This window comes from Amblyomma mixtum, chromosome 1 (assembly GCF_055824585.1).
Source record: "Amblyomma mixtum isolate Tamu chromosome 1, ASM5582458v1, whole genome shotgun sequence".
NCBI lineage: Eukaryota > Metazoa > Arthropoda > Arachnida > Ixodida > Ixodidae > Amblyomma > Amblyomma mixtum.
The window spans coordinates 57,870,779-57,894,813 of record NC_143012.1 but is presented as its reverse complement, the minus strand read 5'-3'; the positions used below and the strand labels follow the sequence as shown (position 1 = coordinate 57,894,813).

At 47.3% G+C, this 24,035-nt stretch overlaps 1 protein-coding gene across 6 annotated transcripts in view; it reads left to right on the top strand.

Annotated features, from left to right (window-relative positions):
• Positions 1-23,342, top strand: part of fne (ELAV like RNA binding protein found in neurons) — a 193,154-nt gene extending 169,812 nt beyond the window's left edge. For all 6 annotated transcript variants that reach the window (XM_089550369.1, XM_089550373.1, XM_089550375.1 and 3 more), the window contains one exon: positions 7,016-23,342. In XM_089550369.1, the coding sequence (XP_089406495.1) occupies positions 7,016-7,340 (325 nt within the window). In that variant the 3' untranslated portion in view covers positions 7,341-23,342. The remainder of the gene's footprint in view (positions 1-7,015) is intronic.
• The last annotated feature ends 693 nt before the right edge of the window (positions 23,343-24,035 follow it).

The following is a 24,035-nucleotide window of genomic DNA, read 5'->3' as shown; positions in this document are numbered from 1 at the left end:
CAGTGGTCCCATCAGATAGAGGAGGAAAAAATGAACATAGAAGCCATGTTTGATGACTGTAGATTGATTAGTTAATTAATTATAGGCAAAAATGTCGAAATTGCGTCGGAATAGCGAGGGCGTCGATATAGCCACGGGAACGGTGTGACGTCACATCCACCGGAAGTCGTCACGGCATAGTGTCTTCTGCTTTCGCCTCTCAACACTTTAGTTGCCAAAGTGTCCTCGCAATTTTTGTTTATAAGATTTATAGGCAGTCTATAGGCAATACAAATCCAGTATACAGCCTATAGACATCTATAGATTTATGGCAATACGCTTTTAGCAGACCTTTGTCTATAGAGAGTCCATAGACTCTGGACAAAGACAAAGGGAAATATCCTTTGTGTATAGACAAAGGGAAATATCTAGGGAGATATCTATAGGAAGATGGAGTATATAAGAAGTCTATGAAATGTATGTAGACAAGTTTTACAAGGACTGACACCTTTCGGCAGTTCGGAGACTTGGAAACAGGCTAAATAGTGGCCTATTAACTCTTCCAAAGAATGGTCTTTACGCCTTAAAAGCGAAAATCAACCGCTCTAGTGTTTTGCCTCTCTCGCGTAATGTCATCCAGTTTTGCCGTTGGCGTTTCAATTCCCTTGTTTGCGTTTCATTTGATGCTGATGGTACAGTCCCTTTAAAAAATGATCGATGGACTTGCTATTGACTTCTTATAAACTCCATTGCCTCTCTATAGATATTTCCTTTTGTCTGTTCCCTAATCTAGAGGCTGTCTATAGAAAAACGTTGGTAAAGGTGCATGGGCATAAATCTATAGATTGTTCATAGGCTCTCTATAGGCTAATCTATAGGATTTGTCTATAGGATTGGTCTTTTTTTATAGACCAGTCTATGGAGAGTCTGTTAACTGTCCAAAGAAATTTTGTAATGGTCGTTCACATACCTTTCCAGACACTCGAACGGCGTGTTCTGTTGTGCATTTATGGCAGACGCCACATGCCTGCGCAGCCAGGTATAGTTTTCAAATATATGAGGAGTTAAAACAGGATTCAGGAGAACGTGCAAGCGTGGCAGGGTCTTGTTTGGAGCCGTAGGAGCGTTTGGAGCGCTCTAGACAGGTCAGCGGACAACTGTACTATCAGCAACGAATGAAACGCGAACAAGAAAACTGAGGTGGCAACACAAAAACATCATATTAGCTCCTGGATTAGAAATACAAGAGAGGTTTTATAACACATCTAAAGAAGAGTCTTCGCGCCTTCAAAATTAATATAGTACGAGCTAGTATAGAGCTCACCCCGGCAAAGAGCCGCGTATTTTGCAGTCCGTGGTTCGGTTGTCTTGTTCGAGTTTCATTTCTTGCTGATAGTACATTAACACAGTAGTCTGAGCACGCACAGACTAACAGCCCAATAATTTAGCTGCAGCAAAAATCATCGTTGGCCGCCATTCTCGCTTACCACGTGGGTGCCACGAAGCCGTTGGGAGAGCTTGCTGAGAAGCGTACGGAATGAGACGACGTGAGAAGCGCTGGATGTGGTCTGGGTACCCGGCCACGTGGAGGAGGCTAGCATCTTCCAAATGGGCTGGGACTCAATGGCACAGCCGCCATTTCCGTGGGAAAATGACATCGAGGAGCTAATGCAGGGTCGACTTGGCGTGCGTACAACGCTGCCACGACGTACGGGGCGACAACAGAACAGCGTCTTTGGGGGAGAAAGGCTCTGAAAAAAAAAAAAAAGAACGGGGAGGAAAGGGGGCGTTGGGGTTAAAAAAAAAACGCCCTTTAATTGCTCTCTAATGACGCTAATTGAAGAGGGAGACCGCGCTCATCGCGACCCCTCCTTGACCTACCGCACCCCCGCTCCGTGCTCTCTCCTGATTCTTTCCGTCCTCCTTCTTGAGCATCCTTCCCCTATCTCCACTTTCACCGCGGCGATGGCACAGATGAAACATCGATAGAACTTTTGCGGAGTGGTAGTTCGCTGGAATGAAATCTCACGATGCCGCCATTATCTCCCCTACTTCGTACCCTTCTGGCCTTCTGGGGAATCATCACCTGCTCGCGCTGGCCGACACCAGGCGCTCTGTCTCGCGCGCGTAGGCTGCGTGGTCTCGCGTTGCGGTGATAGGGGGCCGCTTTAGTGCCGCATGTGTCGCTTAATTTGCACGCTGCGTTTCTATCGCGCAATCAGCGGCGCATTGTTCGCGTTGTGCAGTGGCAAGCAAAGCGCGCACTCGCGCTGCGCTTGGCTTCTGGCCTTAAGATCTAAGCTCTTGTCACGTGACTTCGCGGTCAGGCTTCGACCCGCGGGTGTTTTGGAATGACGCAGCCGCTGTCTTCGGAGTGCCGTGTCTGGAAGTGGGAGCTACACAGTTTAGTAATCAACTCGCTCGAACTCATCACTTGGTGCCTCGAGCAAAAAATTGCGAGGACTCTTTCGCAGCTAAAGTGTTTGGAGGCGAAAGCCGAGTACACTATGCCGCGACGACTTCCGGTGGATGTGACGTCACACCGTTCCCGTCGCTATATAGATGCCCAAATTGTACACCTTTCGGGATCTTAAGTGATAATTGCGCTTAATTACACATTTCTTCATGTAATTTGACATAAGTCTTACGTTTTTCCAACCATTCTGTGACAATTTTCACTATGCCGTGACGACTTCCGGTGTATTTAACGTCACACCGTTTCCGTGCTATATCGACGTGTACGTTATTTCGACGCAGTTTTCACATATTTGACTATAATTAATTAACTACTTACTCTACAGTCATCAAACATGGCTTCTAGGTTCATTTTTTTCTTCCTCCATCTGGAGCAATTATGCGTTTTCTCCTATCTCTGCTAACGGACGACAGTATGAGCCATTAAAGGCTTTCGCCTTATAATGTTTAGGGCAGTTGCGAACTCCGGAAAAGGAGGGCTGGATCCATTCACAAAAGCGGAGGTAACCCGCCGAGAAGCTTAGAAGTGGAGGGAACCTTTTCACGCACATTCCGTGTCGTCGCTCATAGGCGCGAGATTCCGTGAGGCACTTTTTAGGTTATTAATGTCAGACTTTGCCTGCACCTGGCCAGTACCACACAGTGCGGTACCTGCTTCAGGAACTGATGGACGTCACCTTATTGTGCACGTTTTCTGCAACATCGACGCATCAGTAAGAGGTTTGGTTTGATTTATGGGGTTTAACGTCCCAAAACGACTCAGGCTATAAGAGACGCCGTAGTGAAGGGTTCCGGAACTGTCGACCACCTGGGGTTCTTTAACGTGCACTGACATCGCACAGTACACGGGCCTCTAGAATTTCGCGTCCACAGAAATTCGACCGCCGCGGCCGGGATCGAACCCGCGTCATTCGGGTCAGCAGCTGAGCACCATAACCACTGAGCCACCAATTAGTCTATCAACAAGTGATTTATTGACAGTGACCCAGTCAAGGTAGATACATTTAGAAATCCAAGAATGAGTGGTGTTAACGAAAAAGAGGAACAAATAGTATCCCTCCTACTCGTTGAGGGCGTACTTCACGTTCTTAGGAAACCTGCGAGTCTGATATTTGAACAAGTTTTTGAGAAAAAGCTTCATAGCCCCTTACAGTACCTCAGCGGTGTCACGTTAGTGGTTTCTGGTAGGTATAAGTTAAAATTCGCGGGTGTTTTCGAGTTCAAAACATCAGCACGGACATGAAAGTTGCAACGGGGCGTTCTGTGGCTCGTGTAACATCAAGAAGCAATGTCAATTCCTTTTGGGTGCACTCATTTGCGGAGGGCGGGATTTCCTTGGGAGCCCGCATGGACGTACGGGAACGAAAGCATGGACGAAGCGCTGAAGGGTTTCCTTGTTATGGCGGCGTGCGGAGAATCAGCTGTAGCGATTATAGCCTCTCAGGTTCAGTACCCTACGGTGGATCCAGGGCCCAACGAGACGTGAACCGTCTGGTGTGGACGGCGAAGGAATCTGACGCAACTTGGAAGAGGAGGAGAAGCAATAAACTTTATTCGGCACCTCGAGGAACCCATCTGACAGGCGAGATACGACATGTAGGCGCAGTGCGGATTGCGCGCTGAGGAATTTTGGTGATGGTCTATGGACCTCAAGGTGTCATGATGAGTAGTGCTTGATGCGAGCTACAGGGAGGGAGCGGTGCTTTGGCCCGGAGAAGGGCGTAAAGTTTGAGAGTATTAACCTCGTCGTATGGTGACCATCATGACACGCTTTTGGGGTGTTGGGGTATTTCTATTTGCGCAGCATTGGGGACGTCGGTCGGGGTAATCGGCAGAGCGTCGGCTTCGGCCTTGTTGGCGCGCTCGTCTCATTCGAGGGCCGAGGTTCATCGCGCGGTGCGGAAGCGAGGCTAGTCCACGCAAAATAGCCCGATTGCCGGAAGCGCGGGTATACGCACCGTCCGCCGAAATTGCGCGCGCGATGGCCCCCGCGCGCGGCAAAGAACACACACGCACGAACGCTCGCTCGGCTCTCTTTCCATCCGCGGCGCTCATCGGGTCTAATATCGGCCTCGTAAACGAATAAACGAACGACGACGGCGACCGAGCAGCAGCGGCGGCGGTAGGCCACCCGTTCCCCCACGTCCCCGGGTCGTCTCGTTGGCGGGTGCCCGCATTACGGCTTCGCGCTTCGCCGCCGCTCGGGGTCTACTCGGGTCTTTAGCCGCGGGGTTGGAAGGGCGGCGAGCGACGCTGTCTCTCCTGTCGTGCCGTCGCTTTGGGCGACGCGGTAAAGGGCCCCGGGCGGGTGAATTGCAGCGGCAGGGCAGCAGGTAGATTGGGTCACCGCGCTCCGTCGGTGGTTGGTGCGTGCGTGCGTGAGCGTGTGTTTGCCTTTTCTGCGGCGGCCCAACTCGCCCGTTGGTGACTCGCTGGGAACCGCCTATGCGACCTGCGGCGTTGGGGGCATCGTTTGTGGCTTCGTCTCTGGGCGGCTGTTCGTGAGCGAGGCGCTGGATATTGTTGCGTTGCGTTGGTCGGGTGGGCGGCGGGGGGAACCTGCTTCGCACCGGAGTAGTCCCGTGGGTACACTCCCCTATTTGCGTAGAAGCAGCCGGAAGCGGACGTTGATGGCCGCGTAGACGTTGGCGACGCGCTGTCAGAGGCGTGTTTGCGACTGGAAAGAGGACGTGATAGGTGCAGGGGCAAAACACGACCCATGAGTTTAAGGTCACGTGAGATTTAATTTTTTTTTCTTCAAATGGGCAGCTGCGGTGATTCGCGTTTATTTCGGCGTGCTCCTCTGCGGGCGTAGTCGTTTTTGCGGGTTTTGCGCTATAGAGGAGCTCCGGTCGGTTTTAGGAACATTTTTTTTTTTTTTGCGGGCTTACACGTTTTGCCGGAAAGCAGTTGCGCCGGGATTCAGCTATTCAAAAGCAGACACTAAAGGCATGCCGCATTTCTAGTCGCCGCGGTGGCTCAGTGGTTGCGGCGCTCGGCTTCTGACCCGAAAGACGCGGGTTCTATCCCGGCTGCGGCGGCCGAATTTAGGTGGAGGCGAAATTCTAGAGGCCCGTGTACTGTAGGATGTCAGTTCACGTTAAGGATCCCCCAAGTGGTCGAAATTTCCGGAGCCCTTCACTATGGCGTCCCTCATAGCCTGAGTCGCTCTGGGACGTTAAACCCTAATAAACCTAAACCATGCCCCATTTCTCTCGCTCGCTGCGGTAATTGGCCGTTCACCGCCTAACTGACGTGGTCCATGCTTGAGGCGACTGACTGTGCTAATATGCGGCGGTGATGTCTGATCATCCTTGACAGCATCCCTTTCACAGACTATGGAAAAATACTCGCTGGACATATCTGCTGGCACTTCGAGTGCGTAACTGAGTGAGGCCTTGTCCACTGAGATTGATTGCCGTCTTGATATTCGCCCAGTGTAGTCCGTTGCTGCGGAATGATCTGCGAGGACGCAATGACGGCATTGCAATTTTGGCACTTCGACTTAAAGGTTATTTTTAGCCTCATGTTGACTTGGATACCCTGCGCCTGAAGGTGATAAAGACTAGAGCATTACGCAATGCTTTCTTACCTATGTTTCATCAATGTGGTTTTGATGGCGTTGTGGCTGCAAACTCGTGGTTTTCGCATCCTGTCCTAATTCACTTTGGTGATGGTTATGTACTGAAGTAAGTTCCGCGTTTTAGTGCAGAGAGGCATTGGCATAGGACATCAACAGCTGGTTTGGTGCCGTGAAGCTTTTGTCAGCACACGGTTCGAAGGCCAATTGCGAAGGCAGGCGTATGACATGCCGGGGTGTGTACAGCGGCTATAGGGTGAACTGCTGGAGTTACGGCGGGTGGTTACCACGGGCTACGGTTTCGCTGGTTCCGCGGCGCGGAAGAAATTCAATTGGCAACTTGCTAATGGTGTCGCCGGAATTGTGATGCGTATTTCGTACAGTGCGCCAAACGTGGCAGTCGCTGAGTCGGGCGCCCTGTATGCAACGTTGCTGTCAGTATATGAAATGGAGGCCTTATTAACTCAATGGACGAACATGTTTGCAAATTTTTCACGAAATGCTGCTTGCCTTAATACAAAACCAGATTAGTTTATATATTTGTAGCAACATAGCATAGTGGGCGAGTGTGTATTGCATCTTTAAGGAACGAAACAGCGCAACTAAAACGAAGGACCAGAAAAAGAGAGACACGAACAGCGCGTGTTCGTGTCTCTCCTTTCCTGGTCCTTCGTTTTAGTTGCGCTGTTTCGTTCCTTAAAGGTAGTTTATATATTTATGTACTAAATACAAAACCGAAAGAACTCTCAAAGGAAAGTGAGCGCAGGGAAGCCGCAGTTTGCTAGCCACTGTTCCTGTTTGCGAAATGTCATAAGGAAACGTACTAGCCAACGGGACCTTTCCCGCTCCCTTTCTTCACTTTGGCTTAGCGAGGTGTTCCGTATTACATGTCCTCCTCTGTCTGCATGCGTGTGCTTGACCCCCTCCGCGTTCCCTCTCTTCCTCCCCCCCCCCCCCCCCCCCCTTTGCGTTGTCTCGCAGCCGGTACTCTCCGCTGGCGGGTGACCTCCTGGCCAACCCGCTGCTGGCCGGATCGGCCATGAACGGCTCCGGCTGGTGCATCTTCGTGTACAACCTGGCGCCGGACACGGAGGAGAACCTGCTGTGGCAGCTGTTCGGCCCGTTCGGGGCCGTGCAGAGCGTCAAGGTGATCCGCGACCTGCAGACCAACAAGTGCAAGGGCTTCGGCTTCGTCACCATGACCAACTACGACGAGGCCCTGGTGGCCATCCAGAGCCTCAACGGCTACACGCTCGGCAACCGCGTGCTCCAGGTCTCCTTCAAGACCAACAAGTGCAAGTCCTAAGGCACTCCCTGCTGCACACCACGCCATCCCCACACACGCCATAGACACGCGCAGACACGCAGACAACACATGCCTTCTTTTTTTTTTTCTGTCATCCGCTGATCCTTCCACCGTCCGGCACAGCCTGCTGTTTGCATGAGTCCTTGCATCCTTAAGAACTGCGTGAATCGCAAGGTACATTGAGATTTATTCGAAAAAGCAGATTTTTAAAGCTCGCACAGCGCAGAATAAAGGGCAGGGCTGCGCACTGCTTCTTCTCTAATGTGGATCGGCATTCAAAATGTACCCGAAGAAAATACGAGCCGAGTCCAGTTGCATTCTGTCGATGGAGTCAGCTGTGAGCTGTCCAGCGATTCTCGATCATCACCTCTTTCATGATTAGTGAGTTATCAGAAATTATGGCACTGGACATCACCTGGAGTCATTAGTGGCAGCCTGCATGATCTACTGCTTGGACCTTGTCGCCCGCCTGTTGTTCCGGACGGTGTGTAGGACCTCACACACTACCCCCAATTTTCTGTTCACCTCACCTCCACACTGTATACAGAGAAAGCGACAGAGTGAAAAAAGGCAGAGGAATAGTTTAACGCATTGCCCAAACAAACAAAGATGAAAAGAAAAGGAAAGTAACTTCCGATCTTTAAGCAGCGAAGAAGCACACGCCGACGGAAACCACAGACACACACAACGCGGTTCACAAACACACTCACACCGACCACTGCATACGGGCACGCGCTTGCTTCGCTCATAGACACTGGCACAGACCGTACACGGAGACCGGAGGAGCCTTGTTGTCAGCCCTCCACCAGATGACTCACAAGCGCAGATAACGTTTGACGCGGCCTGTAGAAGGAAACAAACAGAAGAGACTGTGGAAAACTGGACCAGGGAGGAGAACGCGGGGGCCCTACGAACGCGAAATGTCCACTACGCTGCCACAAACCGCTCCGTAAAAAAAAAAGAGGATTGGTAATCACATATTGCAGATCCCCCTGGGCTAGAACTGTGCTGTCGCTGCGTAGCCAGGCTGGGAAAGAGGCTGCCTCCTCTCTAATTTGTTCGCGTGCAGTTCGTTTCATGCACGGGGCTTTCATTGCCTAAGGCACGCATGTGGGGGTGTTGTCGGATATTCGAGTGCTCCCCGTCACGTTTGTTCTAGTCTGGGTTGTTGGTAGTTTACTCTCGCGCCCAGGTAGGTCATTTGGGTCCTCGGGATTCGCTTCTATTGATCTTGTTGAGAATGATTACCGTCTCCTGGGTAGCTGTCTGGAAAAAGGAAAGAGGACCACAGATAGCCATTGAGGGAATTGAGGAGCGCTTACCAGCCGAGAAACTTCGGTTATTGCGAAGGTTTTCCGAAGTGCATCGCTGAGCAGGAATCTTGGGAACATGTCGGAATGGGGATGCACTTTGGATTTCCACGCGCAAAAAAATATAATATAAGGAACGGAGGAGAAACCATTCAGGTGCCATTTGTTCTTTTTTGCGTATGATGAAACACTTGGCCGAAAATGTCGATCCGAATCACTTTCAGCGCCTTGTAACTTGGTTTTTAAGACCTGTTCTTTGTGAACTTGTCTGCCGTTTGTTGGCGCCACAACCGTTCGAAGCGTATCGCGATAAGCAGAGGCTCGATGGCTGGAAACATGGCCGTAGTGCACGCGAAAACGTAGGTGCCCATGCTCAGACATATATAGGTCCGGGAACTTCTTAAGCAGAGCGGTGTCAAGAGGATAATGATGCCGCTTAACTACAACACCGTTGTGTCGAGAGCAGCCCAGGTCGTAGCATAAAGACGCAAAACGTGACGAGGAAAAGTGAGGCCTGAGTAACCATTAACCGCGCACGTCTCCACGCCGATGGAGTGATTTTTTTCACTCGTTGCCTTGGCGTTGTACGAGGTAATTTTTTTTTGTAACCCTAACGTGAGCATCACACACAAAGAAAGACGCGAACCAGCGATAGGAAAAAAAAAAAATTCTTCGGGGAGAACGTAAACAGACCTATTTTGTTTACGGGAGGCTTTAGACGTCAAGTAATCGGGCAACCTTGCACGGTTGTTTTTGCGAGGTCTTTGCGGTCCCGTCGTGATATTTTATTTTTCCGGCTGGCCCTAACCTATATGGCTTCTTCCACAGACAGTAGTGAATATAACGAGAAACCCGGCCAGGCTTTTAAACAATTTTCACTTAGTGTAACGTTTTGGACTACAGCAACTCCGTACAGTGCTGTTAAGGCAGTATGCGCGAACGATAAATTGTCATTTGCACAGCAGATAATTTGGTGTTCTTAATTCTAATTTGACACCGTTGACACAAATAGTAAAGACTAGTCAATCAACGCTATTTATCTGTGCTTAATATATTCACTTATTTATTCAAGTATTTATGAAGCATTTAACTTATTTATTGAGGCAGCTTGCCTGTCCTTTCAGACCTTCCACACTGTTCGTGTGTGTTCAGAGTTTTAAGTCGATTCACTAGTCCTCCTACGGCCAAAGTACTTATCTGATGATTCCACATGTTATGTCTGCCTGTTCTGATGCAGGTACCGGTTGTTTTTACACCAAGGAACCGCTGTGTGAGACGAAAAGAGTACACTTATGACAGTGCGGGACCTGCAAATTTAAATGAATGTTTCCTATTTTCTGGCAATTGGGTTGCTCATATTTGAGGAGCACTTAGGCTTACAGACTTTTAAAATGGCTGCTCGTATTGCTTTAGGCAAAGGCTTATTTATTGTTTGCACTACTGTGACCAGCCTTTGATATCTTTTTGGGTTCGTGAAGAGAGGTCACAGCTTAAGTTAACGAACTCCGAACATTGGCTTCAGGAAGTCCTAACGTGCGACCCTAAGTTACCTCGTAAAGAAAGACACTGATACTCATGCCTCACATTGCCACTTTTCAAACTTCAGAGCATTCAGATTTGTTTTCTTTCTTCCTCTTGGGGAAAACTTTCCTTGTACCATATTTTGCGTGATATGCCGAGACTCAGTTTGAGGTTAGGACAGTTCATGGTTGCCTGCTTAAGTGTTCATAGTTGACGTGTGTTTGGCGTCTTATGCTTCGTTGTATATTGCGGGGAATGCGTGGCCGCTCTGTGGTGCGGTTAACTCTTTGGCTTGTACACGAATGTCGTCTACCCATTGAATTCCCACCTCCCCCTTGTCGGCACCCTTCCGGCACTTCACCTATTCTCCTTTTGTCTGGATAAGTGTTTTTGGGATGTCTGTAGCGGTAGTTTTTTTTTTTTCGGTGGTGTTCAGTGTCTTTCTGTGCTACGCACATGTGTCGTGTTAGCTACTTCACCGTCTTCCGTCGCGTTGCCGTTTTTCGCGGCATCGCTGATTGTGCTCATCGCGCGGAGCGTCTGGTGAGACCAGTTTTCTTGCAGGCGGTCTAAAAAAGGCTAGCCATGTGTCGGTGCGTTTCTGCCCGTCGCAAATGCAGGATGCGTGGCGGTTTGAGGACTTAATTCGCATGAACAATTTGGCTAAGAGAGAGGAAACGAAAGTGACGCGTTCGTAGCCTCCTGAGCAATATACACATAGGTGCTAGTGATGAATGCCTTCAAGCTGCTGGTTCACACATTACAGACTCTGCTTCCCGCGAAGCGCACACTATTTTTGTCGTGTGTCGTGCGGGTTACTCGTGCCGGTGGTTTTAGAAGACAAGCTGGAAATATGTCGAGAATGCTACCACATCTGCCCTGCTTGAAACTTGTATTGTCTTGGTAATGGAAATTGGGGCATTTATAGATCAGTCGGGCTAATTGTGATCCTCGGGATGAAAATTTAAAAAAAATTACCTGACGCTTTAGAACTGGCTTTTGGATTTCTGGCATTTGGTTTGATGTCTGTTTTTATTTCATCAGTAAACATGGCAATATGTGAAATTTACTGCCGGATGCAGACCGCTTTTGCACAAATCTCATCTAAATGTGTTTGGTGGCCGGAAAAGCCTGATTGGAAAGCCGCCTCGGGCTTTGTTATTCTAGCAGGAACAAAGCATGAAAGAAACCACCGGCAGAGTTCACGCGCACCTGTTTAGTGTACATCTCTTTTTTACTTGTGCTCACTTCTTTCTCTACGGGTTGCAGGCGACCAACGCCGCCCCCACAATGAGTGAAACTCTAGTCTCTGGCAGGTTTACAAGCAGAAAAGAAAAATGCATCAATTGATGTACCATGCAACTTTCCGCAAGAACATACATGGCTGATCTCAGGTCTTTGTCACCTCCCATGTATAAATAGCTCCTCACAAAAGGTGTTCTCTACTATGTGTATCTGTCTGTGTGTCTCTGTGCAAAGCACTTATCCTCATTACATATTTCACTGCTTGCTGCGTTGCACAAAATGGACGTGCTTGCGTAAACCAGAACATCGACTATGTGACACGGGCCTTCCAAAAACTTTATTCGTCTCTAGTGATAAGCGTCCAGGTTGTTGCAAGGAATACAGCTATCTGTGTTGTGAGCATTTCATTCACTCTCGAATTAAGGACATCATGGCTCGTTCAAACATCTTTGCTTCAATACGCCACCGAACTGCACGCTTTCCTTGCACCAGCACCCATTTTGATGTGTGGTTGACTGACTGACACGCTTGTTCAGGGCCAAGTGGGCTCTGGCGCTTTCTGCTTTCGTGTCACACATAACACTTTTGTACACATTTATATATTTGAGCTTTGTGCATATTTATTTATTGCTGTCTTGGGCTCTTGACAAATGTATATGCCACCACTGTGATGGTCACACGGTGTTCCCTGAAGTGCACAGGTTAGTTGTACTTCCTACTCATTGGTTCGCGCTTTTCTTTTTAACCGTTTGTGCGCGCACAAATTTTGCATTTTATGAAGTGTTAGTGTGTGCATTAGTGTGACTTGTAACTTAACTGTGACCCGGTGTGATAACATCTCGCGTGAAAGTTATCTCTTTGTGAGTGGGAGTGTGTGTGCGTTCGCACCTGTTTTATGCGACTTGTATGCATGTAAGGTTGTAATCTGCTCTCGGCTGAGTCCATCCCAGTCTTTAAACCTATGCAGTGCGAGAGTGGGTGAAAGAAAGGGGGTGGAGAGGAAGTCGCGGACACACGTGATGTCGCCTTGACGTCACTGACCAGCACGGACCAATGGGGAAAAAAATCTTCAAACCACAGGACTCTCACACATAGAAAAACAAATACACGTTCACTCACAAACATTTTTGTAACTCCTGTGCACAGGATGTGCATTCAAACAATATGCACATGTGGTCGCGGATCAATCGGCCCTGCACAATTTAAGTGTGGGGCTCCAACTTAGACGCATTTAATTGGTTTTCAGGCTGAAAATCCTTTTCTATCAGAGCGCGTCCATAATCTTTGCCATCCAGCTGTATTTTAGTAACGAAATTTTACACATCAGTCTTGAGGTTGGTACCACAAGTCTGAAGCTCGGTAATTTAAATTAGCCATTCCAGCCATGACCTAGACAGAACAAAAGAAAGATATTCTTTGACACATTGAACTAAATTCTCAAAGCAGGTTTGTGGCTGGCCTGTCTCTGCTGCATTTATAAAGAAATTTTTACAATCTTAGCATTATGACTAAAAGCTGCTGTGTTTTAGATTGTTAAGTAGATGTGGAGCCTAACATTACATTTGACACGTGTGTTGAGCACACAGTAAGTTTAACTATTTCATTGGCTAACCAGACCACTTGAATGCAGATATTTATGTCACACACTATGAAACACACACTTCACACAACAATACGCTCTGCGTAGAGTTTAGTTCGATATTTTTGTTCTGCTCATTTGGTGTACTGCTTGTTTCAGTTCAACAGGTACTTACAATATTTGCGTTTGCACTGAGCTAGTCGCATCTCGCAACTTACCGTTTCGTATATAGTTTCATATTATTATTCATTTGTGTGTTTGAAGTACTTCTCATGTTCTGCTTGTACCGGCGAAATGGGAGGGCTTTATTTTGCGGGGAGTTGAGATGAACAAACACCCAGTTTCGTTTGTCATTTTGGTTTTGTTCGACTGCCACATTTTCCTCCCTTGTTTTGCTGTCAAAGATTGACCATGTGCATTACCAAAAGAAAAAGAGCTTTTTTCCTCCAAATCCTTGTTTTGTTTTTGGTTTTCCTTTGTGTTCTTGTGTGCCCTGTGTTCGCTCCTGTTTTACTCCCCTACATGCACCCACTGAAGCATGAAAACGTTTTGCTTTGAAAATATCTTGCTTGTCTCAACTGAAGATACGTTACTTTCAGCCATTCCGCTTTCAATGTTCGCGTGTCATCTGTCAAAAGAAAAGTTAATGTAATAATTAAAGGTGTGTCGAATGTTTTAAAATGGACTAATGGTTTTCCTTTGTTTCCTGAGTTTTTTTTCTTGCATGAAATTGCTTGAATTTTTCTTTATTTTGCGTTTTATGCTTGATTTTTTTTTTGCCATTGCTTACAGCAACTACTCCCTCAGAAGTAGATCGGTGACTTTGTTGCCGTGAGCTTTGCGCGGGAATTGTGAAAGACGAGTTCACTTGTCTAAAGGCCACAGTTTCTCGAACATCCGCCTCTGGCATTCATTGGCGCTTTTTGTAGCAGATTTTCAGCGCCGACACCGCTGTAAGACTTCTGTGTATACTAAAAAAGTGGTGTATGGGAACAAATTATCCCCAAAAGTCTCTTTTAGGAAGAACAGCTTACTACGAGAGATTTGCAGGGCTCTCAGGTGGCATTTTCTATATTCAACTCTTCTGTGATAAGTTCCATTTTTACACTCTTTGTGACCCTGCTTTTGACCCCCTTTTTGGTTTACATTTGCTGGCTTCAAAAAAGTACTGCTAAATATGGTCTTGCTCTTTCTGAGAATCGTGCATGTGGGTTATTTAAACTTTATATTTCCTTAATTGATTCAAACTCAGAGGCTAGGAAAATAATGTAAATATTTTCACAGCTGTCACAGGCACTGGGTTTTTTTTCTCTAACAAAGGAGGGGCACTTTTGTCCGCGTTTGCACAGAAACACGAATTCAAAGGTGCTAACTACGTAAATCGGCCCAAAACGCCACAGACACTCCAATGGAATGGGCAGTGTATAGAGCTGAAAATTTGTCAGGTTCACTTTTTCGTTTTTTTTTCCTTGCTTTCCACTTCTTTTTCTCTCGCTCTCTCTCGCTATACAGTTTGTCTGTCTCTTGAGCCCTTTCAGGTGCAGTGGGCAGATGTACGGTGTTTTTATGCTACCCGAGCGTAGCAGTGTGTGCGATATATTTTAGTCCTTCGAGTGCAGCTACGTAACTCCAGCCACCATCCAGGGCTGAGTGTCTTTGGAGGCCAAATGGCCGGCCGGTTTTATGTCGGCCTGTACATTACTCTGCTGTCTGTGATTGGAGTGAAATTTTATTGTCTTTGAGGTTGAATGTTATCGTTCATCTATCAGTTTAGTCACTTATACCCTGGTGATGTGCGAAATGTTGTAGCTGGTTGAATCTATGTGCTACGATGCAAGCTGTTTGGTTGGTTGTCGTGAAGGTGCGCTTTTAGCTAGTGCTGTGAATGGTAACCTAACTTGTCCTGACGTCTCACTGAGATAGGCGCTGTTATATTTATTTCTCAGATAAGATGTTTATATATTCTTCTTGCATTTATCTTTTTCTTTGCATACATTCCAGCATATTAATTCTGTCTGAATGGTAGCTCGCCAGCGAGGTGAGAATTCGGTACGAGACACCATTCTGGTAATAATTATGCATTTCTTTAAGATGCCATCTCCAAATGTACTAAGCGTGGTTTTAAATCCAAATACTCTGAGAGTTTGATTACTCCAGGAGGAAAGATCCATTGGCAAGTTTGGTTCTACAGAGGCACTCTTTGGAAACGCCTCCACAAAATTGCATGCTCTAGCGAGTCAAGATTTTGAGGGCAAGATTTTTAACGTCTGATGGTCTGTTACCGGACATGGCGGGTTTGCCAAACCTATTATAGCTAAGAAATCGGAATGAGTTATGCGTGATAACTTACGTTCTTGCAGTTATATTTCTTCATTTGTGCTTGTTTTAATCGTGCATTCCAAAGTTGAGGCTGCGATTTAAAGCAGCCCCCTCTGTACTCTCAAGACATTCCGAAAGAACACTCTCAGTGTGAAACCAGACCTCAAGAGAGCCTTCATAGGCTGCCACGCGGTCCCGCGAAAACATCGGTAAACACTGATCGCGGCGAAAAACACTGCCCCAACATTCCGACTCTCACTGTGGTTGTTCGTCGCGATAACTTTTTTTCTTGGAACTCGCGTTGACGAGACAGACAAGCGCATAGAACCTTATACAGTGAAATATTAATATATCTTGGACAAAGTGTAATATATACAAATAGTATTTATGAACAACGAAGCGTACTTTGCCGCTCCGATGACCCCTGTTCCCCGTGCCCTTGAACGACGAACGTGTCGTCTGCATTCTGGGCTAGCAGACGACGTCCGGGACTTTTTTTTTTTTTTTGCTTCCCGGCAGTCTTCTGCAACGCCGTCTGCTGGGAGAACACTTCCTTCGGAGCGAAGCAAAATCGGCCTCAGGGATGGATCGGGGCGTCACGGTATTTTGCTGTCTAGAGTACGGCGGTGACGTAATTGACGAGTATGAGCCTGAACACGTTTCACACGAGGTCTGTGCAATAGTATATACATATACTAAAGGAAAGTCGCACGTGGAGGGGTTTATGGTTGGGCAGTTTGCGGCGCTCGTTCCCTGCTACTTTGTGAAGCGTTCCCGCTAGACGGCGCCACCTGAGAAAAGAGTGCTTCGGTGAAGGGAACGAGCGTCTGTACACAGTTTCTTAAACCAGACGCGACGCGGTGCCACGGTTGGGCGCGAAAAAGTAAAAAAAGACATTCTTTGCTCACTCTGTCCCGAAGAGCTCTAGCCGCAAGAACCGTGATCCTTTGCGCGCTATGGCAGGGACGATGAATGGCGGGAGCTTTTGTTCTCACCCCTGCTACTACGCTCACGCGTTGCAGAACGCGCTGTACAAATAAAAAAAAAATGAGGAATACGTTTCTATATCGCTTACAACTTGTGCGCCGTGTCAGCTGTGAATATCTCTCTGGCAAAAGAAAAAAAACGCTTTCTTGGGTGAGCTTTCTGTGCGAGTTGAGTTTTTTTTTTGCATTGCAGTTTTCTGGTCTGTTGTCACCATCGTGTTGAGAGCTCGTTGCCTGCTCGTCAGTTCAGGTCCTTAGGCGTCTGCGTTTCGCTGATGCCTGGATGAAGAGTGATGTCGGAGCCGCTTCTATTCAGTTAGGCGGTGTAAGCGTGGAGGTATATCGAACGCGAGACATACTATACGAGAGGCAGGGATGCCTAACGGAGGGTTGCCAGAGAGTTCCAACACGTGAGGAAGGGGCCTGCGAGGGAACTTACGTCACTGGTGCCTGTGCTCACGTCACGTCCGGTCGTTCTGCCCCTCCTCCCGACACAGAAACAAAAAAGCCCATCGCGCGTTGAGTGAAAAGCGGGTTGTGCTCGATGTGCTGGAAACCGAAACGCTTAAGGTGCCAGACGCATAAGTTTTCGCGCTAGCGTTTGTGAAAGGAAAAAAGAATGACGGAAGTCACGAATGATGGCGCTCAATTCAGGAAGCTCGGCTCTGCGAAAGACTTTGAAATGGGTGCGTGATACGCGTCTTGTGTCTTTTTTTTTGTACGATGGACGGGCTGTCACACAAAACAAGCGCGTCGCCATCACGGCAAGCAGAAACCGAGTCGCTAAGGGAGTTTCACTTCTTTCGACCTAGTACCGCTCTCCCCGCTTTTTTTTCTTGTCCACGTCATCGCGACGTCATCCCGCCCCACACTTTTGCGTCGAATATATTTCGCTTTGGTCCTGCTCAGGTACGCATTGTTCCGCGTGACGTCACAGACACGTGACCGGACACTTTACATTCCTTTGGAAGGGCAGCGCGCTACGCCACGCTCGCTCTCTGCAGATCGTGTTCTGCTCTACCCCGATTTCCACGACCCTACATATAAGCTAGTAACGAACATGGTTTACAGCCGCAAAGTTGCGCCACCTCTTGAGTGAGCACTGAAACTCCCTTGGACGTTCTGTGGACATGTAGGACGTCCCATAGACGTCCCTTAGACGTCCAAAAAACGTCTAAGGGAGTTTTAATGCCCATTGGGTTGAGTAGGGTGAAAAGACCCGCTCGGCTTGGCTACCGCTTTGTAAGAACGTTGTGAACAGGCGGGTATGTAGCATGAATGGGATATGTAGTGGTGGCGACACACAGACACACTCACACATGCACACGTGTACAAGCGCGTACAAAAGAAGTTTATATATATATACCTAAGGGGGAATTGAAGGCGATGCGGTTCGGCCGGTGGTTTTTATTGCTTAGTGCGTGTAAAACTGTGTGGACAAGTAAGCCTGTTTACAAAGCATACACACAAAAAAAAAGACAGAGAGAGAGAGAAAGGACACTCTCCACGCTGCTGAAGCCGCCCTTTTTCCACCCGTTTCCTCTGATTGTGTCAGTGCGTACGCTAAAGCGACTATTATAAACTAAGCGTAGATGTCTTTTTGTATCGAAAGCTCTCTCGTAAAAGTCCCTTCGCAACCAGAACCCCCCTCTCTTAAATCCGTTTTGAGGAAACCAGGTACCCTCTCTGTCCACCCCCTGCCCCGAAAAATCCCGTGTGCCCCGTCGTGTGCGGTATGTCTTTTAGTGACGCTTCGTCTTTTCTACGCGAAGTCGTGAACGCGTCGTCGGCGAATCGTGCGGGGCCCGCCTCGATGCGATGAGGTCACTTCCGGCTCCACTTCCGGTTTCGCAGATCCGGCTCGTTCGTTGGTCGCTGCGTTCCGTCTCACCTCGCGAGGCGTCGAGATTGCCACCCCGGTTCTTCTCGCGCCGCCTCGACTTTTACAGATTGTTAGTAAGGTCCCCCGCTTTATGTAGTTACTTCTGCTCACTCGACGATCCAGGTTGCCTGTTCGTCTCTGTCTTTTTCCGACGCTTCTGTAGTTGGTTTCTACTTCCTTAGTCCGTGCCACTTCTCTTCAGCAGGGAGCGCAGGAAATGGGCCCAGTGTTGGAAACGGATGGTCACACTCTGGTCGTTTGCCAATATTGGACCAATATTGGGCCAATATTGAGCCGATTAGCTGCGCTCTCTAGAATGACGGTTACCGTTTGATTGGCCAGGTGATTGTGGTTCGTTGACGGTGTTTGACCGATTGCTGTTGTACCCACGAAGGTGCAACCTGGAAAGCAGCAACGCAGTGTAGTCCACCTTTCAGTTGAGTGTTTTCCTTTCCTCCTACACCAGGCATTTGGCGTACTCAACCGAAATTCATTCTTGAACGTGACTGTTAGCCTTCGCTTGTCCACTTCCGGGAGAGTGAGTTTAATGTTTCAGCGAAACTAAACAGCAAGCGGCAGCGATAAGTGCGGGAAAGAGTGTACGTTGTCGAAATCTGTACGCTGTTTTTTTGTCTGCCTGCAGAGAAAGCTTTTCGGTGCCTGGACGTCACGTGCAGCCGTTATGGGTAGGAGGAATATTTTCCAAATTAAGCATCCGGCACAGTTAGCCTCGGTCTCGTTGCCGCCATTTGCGGAATCATTTCTCGACTGCTTCCAGTCTTTTTCCCCCTGTCGTCTGCTAACAAGGCCTGCTTCCGCCATCTTGAATTCGCTCCCGGTTGGGCCGCATTCCGCTGGAAAGGAAGAGAAATAGAAAGAAGCTGGGTGGCTTCGAGGTTTGCGGATATATTCGATATTTTCGTATTCAATGAAGTGCGTAGAGACTCGCCGCCGCTCAAATTTCGACAGCGCGTTTAACGGCGTTCTCCGAAACCCACCCGTAAAGATGGAGTTTTGTGCCATGCGTGGACTTGAAAAGGGGCGCTACTTAAAAAGGCCGATGGTGGATTGGTCAAGCTAACGCTAATCTTGCCCAATCCGACCTTCTTACGCGTCAGATTAAGAGCCGCTCGAGCGCTGCCCGCGGGTTGCGGATGCTGATGGCATTGTCGCGCTGCGCCTGTCATGGCGTGTGAAATAAAGGCCTAGCGGCGAACCGAAAGTTCAGTCAGTCCAGGCGGGCAGCTGTAAGGCAACGTCGCTTCATTTGTTCTTTAGGGTTTTTTCCCCAGGTTCCCCCAAAAGTGCTGCTTTTAAGCTCGAAAAACGAAAAAACTGGAAGAAATGTCGATAACAATATATTTTAAACGAAGACGGTGGATATGTAAAAAAAAACAAACAAACAGGCTGTTTGAAGCTATTTTACCATTTCTTGGAGCACATTTTTTGCCATTTTTGTGGCGATCCCAGCTCCCCGATTTCCCGTCGATATCCCGCCCCTGCTTGTCCTCTGTCCCCCTTGTTCCTCGAAGTTTTAATCTTTGTGCAAAGCCGCTAGCGTCTTATAAACTTCGCATCTAGAATTATATGTATGCTTTTTAGTCGTGTGTCGAAAGTAATCTCTACTAACTATCTTTTCGATGTCAACTATGCTTATTTAAACGATGGTATACTCTCGTAAGACTCTGTGTTTGTTGCAGTTATGCTAACCACTCGGAGGCATTGCATTGCTCGCACTAGGCTTTTTTATTCCCTTTTTTTTTCCGTCCCAAATTCTCGGTAATAGAATACATGTAATTGATATAACCGTGCTGGTTTATCCGGCGCTCAGTTACAGTAGTTTAAAAATATGATTTGGTTCCTTTTTGTATCGTTTTTAGTGAACTCGCATCGGAAACGAGTGAGCCCTTCAAGCTTTCGTGAAGGCGATGTGAAAATATATGGTTTCGTTCCCAAATGAATTCGTGGGGCGACGGCGTGCTATACTGCTAATCCGTTGAACACATATATTTGCTTCGTTTTCTCTTATTTTTGAGACGAAAGGGCTCACCATTTATTTTTTTTTTGTTTGTGAAACCTGTGCGGGACGATCGATGCCTCTCGGAACTTTTTGCTTGTAACACTGTTTATTCAATGTTTAGTAGTAGTTAGTTGGATTGCTGGGTTTTCATATTTCTTCATTGCTGACGTGGGTCGCAACTTCCGGGCGAGCGAAGCTTCCGGCGGAAGAACGATTGCTAAAGCCTCGTTTCCGGCCGGAAATGCGAAAGAGGCCAAGACGTATGAATTCTGAAGCCGGAACTCGGAGCGCTCTAACTGGACCCACCGAGAAAACGAAAGAGGACGGAAAGCAAAAAAAAAAAAAGCCAGATGTGATTGGCTGCATTTTAGGCTCGGTTCTGATCTCCCTTGTGCTTTCGTGATTTTTCCAACCACTCAGAGCGCAGGCCGGCTAGTAGCCTGCGCATGCGCTGAACGACTGTCCTACCTGGCGTACGGGTTTTCATTTCGGAGCTAATTTCTAGCTGGGAAATTTCACCGACATGAATGGCATGTTCATGTGCGCTCAGTTGAATGAGGCGGTGCCTATCCTGTGCATGTTAAATTCAGGTGTAAGCATTATGTCAAAAATCAGCACGTGTTTGCTCGCGCGGATATGCCGCACAGTTTACTCACTCGTCGTAATCTTAGCCCAATTCTGTGGCGTTTGAAAGTTTAAAAAAATAGAAAAAGCTGATGGCACGTGCTTTAAAGCGGTGAATTATTGACAGTCAGGGCAATTTTCACTTAATTACTTCATAAAGGACGCAACACCCACACAGAAAAATATTGACCAGCCGTTTCAAAGCAGCAGGCAGAAATGAGCGCGTCGGTAAAATGGAAATAACGATTGGGTTCTAAACTAAGGAGACAATTAGCACGTAGCCGGAGGTCGCAGTGATCACATGTCAACAACACTTGCAGCTGCTGCTGGCTTCACACCTTTTGCGGCCGGTGGTGACAGCCTTTCCGCGCATACGCAAGCACACGGCGGGCCAAGCAGATTTCGGTTACCACGGTTGATGTCACCAATTCGTCGTGCGGTTTGACGTTTGCCACTTTCCTTCCCGTACTTGTGCGTTAGATCTCCCCGCAGGGAGCCACACCAGCTTACGTGAAGAGACACAAACAAACATGGCCGCCAGGGCGTCGCTTTGATGACGTCACCGTTCGCCGCGCGAGGTCGGCGCTCCGACAAGTCTTTAAATGCTCCCGATGCCACTTTAGGCCGCAGGTATTCAGTCATCTTGGTCACGAGGCTCCAAACGAAACGAAAGGCTAAAAATGCTCTGCGATAATTTTCTGAAGAGATAATAGCGGCGCCACCTAGGTGCGGCGCGGTGAACTAATTCGGGACCGCTCCATCTTGCTTCCTGGCCGATTCCCATGTTTCGGGGAGATGAGTTAATTTCATTCCCGTATGTGGCGTAATACTCACATAACTCTGAAGCTTCAACCAATCAGAGTACAAGAGATTGAAACTGGGATCATGAGCGATGTTTCGAAACTCGTGTCTGCAGATCCGCCTAGCTCCATCTGGCGGAGGAGGGACGAGGCTTTTACCACGTTGCGGAGCTCGCTGGCTTCTGCGTGGTTTCGAACGGTGCAACGATTCTTGACGGAGACCTGAAACATGCTTGTGTGCGTTTTTCTTTTCGGTTAAATTTCTAGCGCACCCTGGCGGCTGGCAAGTACAAACGGCAAACAGCCTGAGGCGTTGGTAACACTCTGGAGCCAAAATGGCGGCCAGTGGCGGTGCTCTGAATCAACTAGGGAAGACGTAAAAAGTTAAACCCAACTGCAGTAACGTTTAAAATACGGAATACCGGTTTTGCTGTGAAAGTACCTTCGGCGTGAGGTAAAAGAAAGCGCTACCGTTAAACGCGAACTGCTGATGAAAACAGAAATAACTTATCATTCTTGTCGTCTTTCTGTGTAAAACCGATGAGACGGAAGAAAAAAAAAAAGCTGAATGGAAAAACATGCGTGGTAGGACTCGGTTTTCTGGTCGTCTCTGATTTCGTGGTATACCTATATATTTCTGGAAATCGTAACGCTGTGTTCGTTGTTTGCTGTCTCTCTCTTTCACTTAGTGGTGTCGTCTTGTCGGAATGGAGTTTTTATTCGCTTTTTATGTCGCTTTTGTGACGAGAAGAGAGAACCTAAACACAACTACTCAATGACTGGAAACATTGGTTGTGTATTGAAAGTGCCGATACGCATACGAGTAAAATAATACTCGCGTATAAAAACTCTGATGTAAACAGCTTTTATAGGAAAATAAGTGAGAAAATAATATTATTAGTGAAGAATTATGCGGCGGAACTGACGTTTCACCCGAGTGTTTTATTTTCTTCTGTACGTGCTGGGAACGTGGTCGTCATTAGCGGTAGATTTTTGTTTAGATTTCGCCACAGTGTTGTAAACAAATAAAATGATAAAAACATTTTTTCGGGTAAGCGCAGGTGATAAAAGTACTTCAAAATTGTTGCCTGAATGCTAACATGGTTGAAAGCAGTTATCCGAAGATGTCCACGCATAATTTTCAACACTAAATCTGCGCCACACTGAGTTCACGCTGTGTTTGCGAAAAAGTTTCCTTTCCATAGGCGAGAAATTGTTTAAAGAAAGAAAGAGGTAACTAAAGACTAACATGGACGGATGTTAATGGTATAACTTGAATGTCGGCCAGCTCCGAGATTTTATTGGTACGATTTCTGGTGCAATGAGTTCTAAATTTCCCGTGATGCTCTTGATGGCGAACGTTCCCAGCGCGTGCATAACATAACCAGCATCATACTGACATTGAATAAAAAAAAGGACCTAAAAATACTCCCCGCCATTCCACGAGGCAATTCCGTAAACCGGTGATCAACAAATTTGCTTTACACAAAGGCATCGCATTTGCCCATCGCCTTGCCGTCATCGGAATCAAGTGCAAAAAAAGTTTGAAGGAAAAGGATTTTAAAATATATACTACTAAACTCAGACAAGAGCTGTAAACAGAGATCTACATAACGAAAAAAAAATGTTATTCCCGGCATATAGTTCTGACTGTACTGCAATATTTGTACTTTTCCATGTTAATAAATTTCCAATCTCTTGGAAAACGAGTGCTCATCAGTCCCATGTGGTGGTCTTCTTCGCCGCTTCATTCTGCGGTGCTTCTGCGTCAGCAGAGATGCGCCAACAGTTTCTGTTGCAGTGAGAATCCTTTAGCCTTCAACGGCACTAGTATTCAATTGCTACGCCTTCGGCTTGTTTATAAAATGGTCTATAGACAGCCTATAGACTTCTTATTGACTCTATTGACTTCCTTTAGATATTGCTCTTTGTCTATTCATAGTCTATAGACTGCCTATAGACAAATGTCTACTAAAATCTATGGCCATAAATCTGTAGATTGTCTATAGATTGTCTCAGGCATCTGTATTGCCTGTGGACTGTTCTCTAGGATTTGTCAATAGACTGTCTATAAACTTTATATACAGAAGTATATAGACACTCAATAGACTGTCTAAAACTTTTTTTGTAAGTAGTAGTTCTGGATGTGTTGCCCGTTCTAAAGGTAAGTCATGGATCCTGGTAGTAGTCGTAGTAGTAGTGGTGGTTTATTAAAAGAATACAAAAAGAAAGGAAAAGTTTTCGCTGGCCCCTACAATTCTACCTAGTATCATGAGCACCCGAGCTGCGGCCGGTGGAAATAAAAGGGAGAGGGTGAGCAATAGTGAGGAGATGTACAGATAGGACTGATAATTAGAAAGATAAGGAGAAAGCTATATATAATATTTGCAGATGATCGTAGCGCCTTGT